The 9843-nt window shown below is 35.8% G+C and overlaps 1 protein-coding gene across 1 annotated transcript; it reads left to right on the top strand.

The window, feature by feature from the left end:
- The first annotated feature begins 4709 nt into the window (after window positions 1–4709).
- On the top strand, window positions 4710–5555 carry LOC121217236 (uncharacterized). The gene has a single exon (XM_041092761.1). It carries the CDS (start codon window positions 4710–4712, stop codon window positions 5553–5555), a length of 846 nt encoding a protein of 281 aa, XP_040948695.1.
- Window positions 5556–9843: the final 4288 nt, after the last annotated feature.

Here is a 9843-nt window from a genome sequence, read left to right on the forward strand (position 1 = left end):
GGTGGAGATTTGTTTTTTGTAGTGGCACGATTACCAGAACTTTACTTTCTAGCCTATCGATCCGATCAAATGAAAGAAGAACAAAGAGTCTTAAGATCTGTCAACTTTATTTCATTTTCATTTTCTTTGTCATTTTCTATGTTTCTTGTCAAATACAATGAAAAAAGAACATAGAAAAATGTTGCATATTTATTTCCCATTCATCACTCTAACAGGCCCAATTAGCCCAGGCCCAAACATTAATAAAATGTCTAGATTACAAAATAATCAACTAAAAATTAAAAGCTCAAAAAATAAAATAAAACCCATTATATTAACCCAAAACCCCAGCCCAATTACATTGAAACCCAAAAAAAAAATAGTTTTCAGAAACCCCTAGGGTTTCAGAAGCCCCTCAATGTTATTTTGTATATCTATTTATCTTTTTAAATTTTCGATATTGTCTTGTTTTGTTTTTGTATTATTGTTGTTACCATCATTATTCATTATTATTATTGTTGATTTTATTGTTCTTTGATTAATGTTAATGTTAGAGTAATAGATGTTATGTGATCATTGTTATTATATGTTATAATTTGTTTACACTCGTATTGTAGCATTTGTCAGCTTAATATTTTGAGTAATATTTTAAATATTACATTAATTTCGACCCAAATGCATAATTTTTTAATAAGTAATATTTTATATTTTGAAATTTGAGAGATCATTCCCTAACTTACGGGGTCTCGATTTTTTCGATAAATCTGAATATACTAACTATTTTCAAAAAATATGTTTTAAAATTATCTCGGGAATTTAAAAAGGAGCGTGTTCTAACTTACTGAATATGATCTTTTTTTTAAAATCGAGATAATCAAATAACTTTCAAATAAATAAATTTTCAATGTTTATTCTCATATCAGGATTTAAAATATTATGTCCTAACTCACGGGATACAATTCTTTTTCTCGATTAACATGAAATATGCCCGTTTTAATTTTATTTTTTAAGTGATTTTAACAAAAGGATTGTATTTTAAATCTCTTCAAAATTTTCAATTTTTCGACATTGAGACATTAACTAATCAATTAGGTACCAATTTTGGGCGTTACGAGGGTGCTAACCCTTCCTCGTACGTAACCGACTCCCGAACCTATTTTTCTGAATATTGAAGGCCAAAATTGTTTTAATAAATTAAACCCTTAAGACGTGACCCCATCACACCTCATAAAAATTATCGGTGGCGACTCTCGTTTGCGTTTTTGTTTTCATTTTCAAAATAAAAGTCGACCCCTTGTTTTAAAAAAGGTGGTTCGATAGCTTGGCGACTCCGTTGGGGAAAAAAATAAGAGAGTCAAGCCACGAGTTGATTATTTCTTATTTTTTTGTCAGAAATTGTGAATTCGATTTAAATTTACGATCTTTTCATTGCATTTTATGGTCTGCATCATTTTGATATGCTTGCTTTACTGGTTCGAGTCTTTTAATCTCCGCATATTGCATTGCATAACCGTTCGGTTATACCCTTTTAAGTGGGAGTGAGAAACTATTCATTTGTGAGATTTTTACCTCCGTATAGGATAGTGGATTACTTTCGGGATACATCCGTACCTATGTCTTCGTGAGATTTTCATCTCCGTATAGTTATAGGGAAATGTATTCCCCTGAACTGAACTCAGTCCGTATGAGCCTATAATAGGTAAGGATTGAGGAATCTGTTGGTTCAGGTACCCTTTCTTTAGAACTAAACTGCATGTAGTGAGCCCTAAGAGCATACCGTAAGGAGAACCACTCCAAACCCCTAGTGGTCACCCAAATAGGTGCTCTATTTATTTTTGCTTGCTTATTTTTGCATTGTACTAACCTATTTTTTTGTTATGATTGCATTGCATTTTCATCATAAAAAAGATGTGTTGATTCACGTTCAATTGCTAAATAGAGAGCTTGTCATGGAAAACGGATTTCTTGATAAAGTGGAAGACAATGTGGTTATCCGGATATGGTCCAAGAAAATTTGACGAAAGAAGGGTGATAGTCTAATGGAGGACTACACGACCTTGCTTTATTGCCCGAGGATTCAAGTTGACAAAGATTATTCGAGAGTCCTCAATGTCCCGACCTTTTTCAAGAAGCTAACGAGTGTCACGAGGATGAGTGAGTAATGAGTTGCGGCCCGGATCAAGCAAAAAAGAGATAGAGGAGACACCCTTTTTGAAGAGTTCGCGAGATTTATATTAATATCAAAATGAAGAAAAAGATCAATGTCTTCGCCTGGAGTATGAAAGCAAAGCTGTATATATATCCGCTTTATGTAAATAAATTTGTTTTCTAGTAAAGTTTTTCTAATAGAATTGAATCAGAATCAATGTCTTTTTTTGCATTCATTCCATTCATCTACATTGCATTTCATTGCATCCAAAATTTCACAAAAGGACCCTAATTAATCGAAATTGTTATAGTTACTCTGAAAACTAATAAAAATCTACCAATTAAATATTCCTACGGTACCCGTCGCAAAACCAAAGTAATGGATCAAATATTAGAAAGATTAGAACAAATTCTGAAGGACAAGCATAATCGTTTTTGCTTAGGGTACAAGCCAGATACAAGACAAAGAAGGAAGGAGTTAGAGAAGAAATAGGAAAGAATGACAGCACATTTGAGCGAGGATGAGGTCAAATGGGAGCCTATGAACTTTCCCTACATATCCAAAACTTTTGTATCGGGAGGGATTATTCATCCCGAGCGAAGAATGCCAAGAGAAGAAAATATTGAAGAAATGTTGGGAAACGTTCACATCAATGCCATATACGAAGAAGTAGTTGAAGGATGGACCTTGTTAGATATCCGACCTTATGAACCTGGGAGTGTGCTAAACAATTGGACTACAGAAGAAATTCCTGTAGTGTTTAGACCTTACTCAGAGTAATATTCAAAACACACTTGTTGCTTTTAGCCTAGAAGTGATAAGAATCCCTCTGTGAAAGAGGCTCATGTATAAACATCATTATTTTAATAAAGTAAATCTTTGCATTCATTTTGAGCAAATATTCTTTTATTCTTTCCATACGAGTAATTATTTTAGATTTTTCATTATTTTAGGATTTTCTTCCAAAAATCATTCTTTTATTACATTCATAATCATACTATACAAATAATTATTCTTAAATTCATTCATTCTTTGTATATTCTTTTGTACCTATAATAGGTCCCTAGATATCAACAACATGAGTGACGCTGCTACAGACTTAGAATTTCCTTTTAAACAAGACATGTGTTTAGAGGGATCCCATGACTTTGAAGATGACGTAGACTGTGGCTTATCTCCGGACTTGTTAAGGATGGTAAAACAAGAGGAGAAGCAAATCCTACTTCACAATGAAATCAATGGAAATTGTGAGCTTAGAAGGGGAAAATAGGTGAAGATTGGGACTGACATTACCACAAATACGAAGTAAGACCTCATTGAGTTACTCTAAGAATTCAAAGATATTTTTGCATGGTCATACTAGGATACGCTCGGGTTAAGTACTGACATTGTAGTACACTGCCTTCCTATAAAAGAAGATTGCTAGCCAGTTCAGCAGAAACTCCAGAGGATGAGGCCTGATATTGTGCTAAAAATAAAAGAAGTCAAAAAGTAATTTGATGTTGGGTTCTTACAAGTGGTCAAATATTCAGAATGGGTAGCCAACATCGTCTCAGTTCCTAAAAAAAATGGGAAAGTACAAATGTGCATGGATTACAGAGACTTGAACAAGGCCAGTCGAAAAGACAATTCCCTATTGCCTCACGTTGACACTTTGGTGGATAATACAGTAGGCTACTCACTTTTTTCCTTCATGGATGGCTTCTCTGGATACAATCAGATAAAGATGCATCCAAAAACATGGGAAAGATTACATTCGTGACCCTGTGGGAAACGTTTTACTATAAAGTGATGACATTCGGATTAAAGAATATGGGAGTGACGTATCAAAGGGTGATGGTAACCTTGTTTCATGACATGATTTACAAGGAAATCGAGGTTTATATTGACGATATGATTGCAAAATCTAGAACAGAAGAGGAACATGTGCAGGTCCTGAGAAAATTATTCTTAAGACTGAGAAAGTTCTAGCTCAAGCTTTCCAACGAAATGCACTTTCGGAGCTAGGTCAGGAAAGCTATTAGGCTTCATAGTCAGTGAAAAAGGAATCGAGATCAACCCAGACAAAGTCAAGGTAATAAGAGATTTACCTCCACTATGCACTCAGAAGAAAGTTCGAGGTTTCCTAGGAAGACTAAATTACATTGCTCAGTTTATTTCACAACTAACCGAAAAATGTGACCCCATATTTCATCTTTTAAAGAAACATAATCCAGATGTATAAGATGAAGAATGTCAGGAAGTTTTTGATAGGATAAAGCAGTACCTATCAAATACTCTAGTGCTGTTACCACCTAGCCCAGATAGGCCACTGATATTGTATTTAACAGTGTTTGATAATTTTATGGGATGCATGCTAGGCCAACATGATGAGACAGGAAGGAAAGAAAGGGTTATATACTATCTCAGTAAGAAATTCACTGATTATGAAATAAGATACTCGTCTATTGAGAAATTATGTTGTGTCTTGATCTGGATAACTCGGAGGCTAAGGCAGTACATGTTGTACCATACGACTTGACTAATTTCAAAGTTAGACCCTTTAAAGTATATGATGGAGTCAACTACTTTGAATGGGAGGATGGCCAGATGGCAGATTTTACTTTTTGAATTTGACATACTTTATGTAAGCCAGAAGGCTATAAAATGGAGTGCAATAGCGGATTTTCTAGCTAGCAGAGCCTTGGAGGATTATGAGCCTTTAAATTTTGATTTTTTGAACGAGGACTTAATGTATGTGGCAACCACTAAAGAAAATGCTCAAGTGGATCGCATTTGGAAGCTAAAATTTGACGGAGCCTCAAATGCTATGGGCAATAAAATTGAGGCAGTCTTAGTATCCCCGAGCAGAGATCATTATCCTATTGCTGGCAAATTGGATTTTGATTGTACAAACAATATAGCAGAAAATGAAGCGTGTATCATGGGCATCCGTATAGCCAAAGAATGTAAAATCAAAGTGCTAAAGGTATATGGGGATTCTGCATTGGTGATATATCAGCTCAAAGGAGGATGGGAGATAAGAGACCTCAAATTGATTAATTATCGAAAGTTGATTCTCGAATTGATTGATGAGTTTGATGATATTACTTTCTCCTATCTCCCACTAGATGAAAACCAGATGGCTGACACGTTGGCTACTCTAGCTTTCATGATCAAAGTAAACAAACTAGAAGACATGAAGCCTATCCAGATGAGCATTTATGAGACTTTGGCTCATTGCTACAGTATCGAGGAAGAGGAAAAGGATGATCATCCTTGGTACCAAGATATACTGCAATATGTAAAGAATCACGAGTACCCTGATCAGGCAACGAAGAATGATAAGAGGACATTGAGAAGACTAGCCACTAACTATGTCTTAGATGGAGAGATTTTATACAAAAAGGGAAAGGATCGGGTACTACTAAGATGCTGGATGCTATAAAAGCTTAGAAAATCTTGGAGGAAGTCCATGAAGGTATCTGCAAAATGCATGCCAACGGTTTCACAATAGTAAGACAGATTATGAGATTCGGGTACTACTGGTCGACCATGGAAGGAGATTGCATCAATTATGCCAAGAAGTGCCATAAATGTCAAATTTATGGAGACAAAATACACGCACGTTCTTCACCTCTCAACGTTATGACTTCTCTATGGCCTTTCTCCATGTGGGATATGGATGTCATCGGGCCAATATTGCCAAAGGCTTCTAATAGGTATCGTTTCATCTTCATGGTCATTGGTTACTTCACTAAATAGATGGAAGCTGATTCATATGCTAATGTCACGAAGTCAGGAGTCAGCAAGTTCTTGAAAAGGGAGATCATATGTCGATATATAATGCCTGAAAGAATCATATCTGACAATACATTGAATTTGAAAAATAGCAAAATAGCGGAGGTCTGCAATCAATTCAAGATCAAACACCATAATTCATCACCATATCGCCCAAAAATGAACGGAGCAGTGGAGGCGGCCAACTAAAATACCAAGAAAATTGTGGGGAAAATGTCTGAGACTTACAAAGATTGGCATGAAAAATTACCATTTGCCCTCTTTGTTTATCGAACATCAATCAGGACTTTCGTCGGGGCAACGCCTTTCTCTCTAGTTTATAAGATGGAGGCAGTTTTACCTATTAAAGTTGAAATCCCTTCTCTCTGGGTATTGGCTGAGCTAAAGTTGGATGAAGCTGAATAGATTCAACCTCGATATGATCAGTTGAACCTAATAGAAAGAAAAAGGCTAAAAGTTATTCACCACGGTCAGATGTACCAAAAACGAATGATGCGAGCCTACAACAAAAAAGTTCATCCCAAAGAATTCTATGAGGGGGACCTAGTGTTGAAAAAGATTTTTCCTCTACAAAAGAATTTTAGAGGAAAATGGATGCCAAATTAGGAAAGACCTTATGTTGTAATAAAGGCCTTTTCTGGAGGAGCATTGATTTTGAGTGAGATGGATGGTAAAAATTTTCCTAATCTTGTAAACTCAGATTCATTCAAGAAATACTTCACCTAAAGAAGGAGAAGGGACCAATGTGAAAACCTGCAAAGGGCACTTTGAGTCTTAAAAAAAAAGAGACCAAGGTGAAAACCGCAAATGGTGTCTTAAGTCCTAAAAAAAAGAGGCCAAGGTGAAAACTAGCAAAGGGCGCCTTGAGACCAAAGGGGATTTGAGTTGAAAACCCGAAAAGGGCGACTCAAATATTGATTAAAATGGGGCATGCAGTGATCTTGCTATACCTGAATTAATAGGAAAGGGGTATGCGACATCTTGGGGCATCGACAAAGTACTATAGATCTCCTAAACACATTTCAAACTCAAAATGGTCTTCAGGAAGTTTGTACAGAGAAATTCAAGCTGCGATATCTAGGGCACCTAGTCTTCATACTATTTATATTAAATTTTCTATTCTTGGAATACTTTATTCTTTTCAAGATACGTGTTCCCAATCAATTCCCTTTTTATTCTTCTTTATCCTTAATAATTTATTCATTTCGAGCTATGCTCCAAATCAATTCTATTCTTATCCATTGTTATTATCTTTTGCAAGCATGTTGCATTGGAATAATGATTAATAGACTAATAATACTTTTACAAATAAAGTGCTGTATATTACTCTAAAAGTTTCTAAATAATACAAGAACCTAAAACAGGACTATTGTTTAGAACGCACCGGGTTTAAAGGTTAGAAATATCTGAGAAGGAAGAGTCCAAATTAAGACTATCCCTTCGAATTTTGTTGTCAAAATATTGATTGAACAAAACGACAAGATATCGTGTTGGTGAACAAACGAGCAATGATCACCAGGTAATAAAAAGAGGTTATTTTGGAAAAAAAAAATTACATTGGTACGACACCTTAGGAATGGTGTAAGAGACCAAAGAGGTTCACATCTTGTATTCTTGAATTGCAATAGGAGAGGATTGAGAAAGAGCTAGATATTATACTTCTGAATTATAATGGAAGGGAAATGGTACAAATTTTATGTACCAAAAGTACAGTGGATTGAACCTTGAAGATTACAGTAGGGGAAATCTGATTAAGTAAAATATGAAGTGTTTCTTTGGAGATACCAGTCGAACAAGATGGCATTATGACGTGTCGGTGATAGAGCCTTAATGAATAATGAGCAATAACAACTCAAGCATTAAGGGATCATTTTCATAACATTCTGTATTCATTCATACACATCTAGCTAGGAGATTTTGATTCATTCCGATCATAACATCCAAATCACTAGACATAAATAGGCCCATGAAATGGATTCTACAGGTCATGTTCCCCATAGAACAGATGGGTGAAACCACAAATCCTATACCGCTGAAGTTGCAGTGGGATAGATTGAAGTCATTATGGCGAGTCTTATCTCCCTGAAGTTGCAATGGAGCATATAAAAGCTAGTAATCTTATCTCCCTGAAGTTGCAGTAGAGCGGATTGAAGTTACAAGTCTTATCCCCCTAAAGTTACAGTGGAGCAGACTGAAGATAGTGAATCTTATTTCCCTGAAGCTGCAGTGGAACAAATTGAAGCTATAAATTACAGATTTTATCTCTCTAAAGTTGCAATAGAGAAGATCATATCAAACTTTATCTCCCTGAAGTTGTAGTGGAACAGGTTGAAAATACCAATCTTATCTCCCTGAAGTTACAGTGGAGTAGACTGAAGATAGCGAATCTTATTTCTCTGAAGTTGCAGTGGAACGGATTGAAGCTATAAATTACAGATCTTATCTCTCAGAAGTTGCAGTAAAGCAGATCATAGAAAACCTTATCTCCCTGAACTTGCAGTGGAGTAGGTTGAAGTTATAAGTCTTATCTCCCTAAAGTTGCAGTGGAGCAGACTGAAGATAGCGAATCTTATTTCCTTGAAGTTGCACTAGAACGGATTGAAGATATAAATTACAGATCTTATCTCTCTAAAGTTGTAGTAGAGCAGATCATAGCAAACCTTATCTCCCTGAAGTTGTAGTGGAGCAAGTTGAAGTCTTATCTCCCTGAAGTTGCAGCGGAGCAGACTGAAGACAGCAAATCTTATTTCCCTGGCATTGCATTGGAACAGATTAAAGCTACAAATTATGGCGGATCTTATCTTCCTGAAGTTGCAGTGGAGCAGATTGAAGCCACCAGCATTATCTCCCTAAAGTTGCAGCGGAGCAGACTAAAGACAATGAATATTACTTCCATGCCGTTATAGTGGAACAGATTAAAGTTACAAATTATGACGGATCTTATCTTCCTAAATTTACAATGGAGCAGATTGAAGCCACCAGCCTTATCTCCCTGAAGTTGCAATAGAGCAGACTGAAGACAGCGAATCATATTTCCTTGGCATTGCAGTGGAACAGATTAAAGTTACAAATTATGGCAGATCTTATCTTCCTGAAGTTGCAGTGGAGCAGATTGAAGCCACCAGCCTTATCTCCCTAAAGTTGTAGCGGAGCAGACTGAAGACAGCGAATCTTATTTCCCTGGCGTTGCAGTGAAACAGATTAAATATACAAATTATGGTAGATCTTATCTTCCTAAAGTTGTAATAGAGCAGATTGAAGCCACCAGCCTTATCTCCCTGAAGTTGTAGTAGAGCAGACTGAAGACAGCGAATTTTATTTCCCTGGTCTTGTAGTGGAATAGATTAAAGCTACAAATTATGGCGAATCTTATCTTCCTGAAGTTGCAGTGGAGCTGATTGAAGCCACCAGCCTTATCTCCCTAAATTTGCAGCGGAGCATACTGAAGACAACAAATCTTATTTCCCTGTTCGTTGCAGTGGATCAGATTAAAGCTACAAATTATGGCGGATCTTATCTTCCTGAAGTTGCAGTAGAGCAGATTGAAGCCACCAGCCTTATCTCCCTGTAAGGCCAAAATTGGAATCTTGAGAGAAGAAATGTTGAAGATTGAAGTCGGAATCTGACCTGTAAGGCCTTTAATTGCTTGAATATTAAGCATTTCCAAACTAAAAAGATTACCAATTTCTTCAGGAATTTAACCTGCAGACATAGTCGAAACATCAATATGTTAAATTACCTATTTTGTTAGAGTAAATCAAAGAGGATTTTTATTTTTTTCGTTATGAAATAAAATGGATATGTTAGATTCAAATCATATTTAAGTATATATTAGTTCTTGAAAGAAAGAGTTCTTATTTTTGGTATTTATAATGCAAATATTTTTTTAAAAATTTAACAAAAATGAGGGGGCAAATGTGTTTAAACTAAAGACA

The sequence above is a fragment of the Gossypium hirsutum genome, chromosome D05 (assembly GCF_007990345.1).
Source record: "Gossypium hirsutum isolate 1008001.06 chromosome D05, Gossypium_hirsutum_v2.1, whole genome shotgun sequence".
In the NCBI taxonomy this organism is placed as follows: domain Eukaryota; kingdom Viridiplantae; phylum Streptophyta; class Magnoliopsida; order Malvales; family Malvaceae; genus Gossypium; species Gossypium hirsutum.

Bases quoted from the DNA above. Each gene is read 5' to 3' on its own strand.
- LOC121217236 (XM_041092761.1), top strand. From the start codon at position 4,710: ATGGCCAGATGGCAGATTTTACTTTTTGAATTTGACATACTTTATGTA.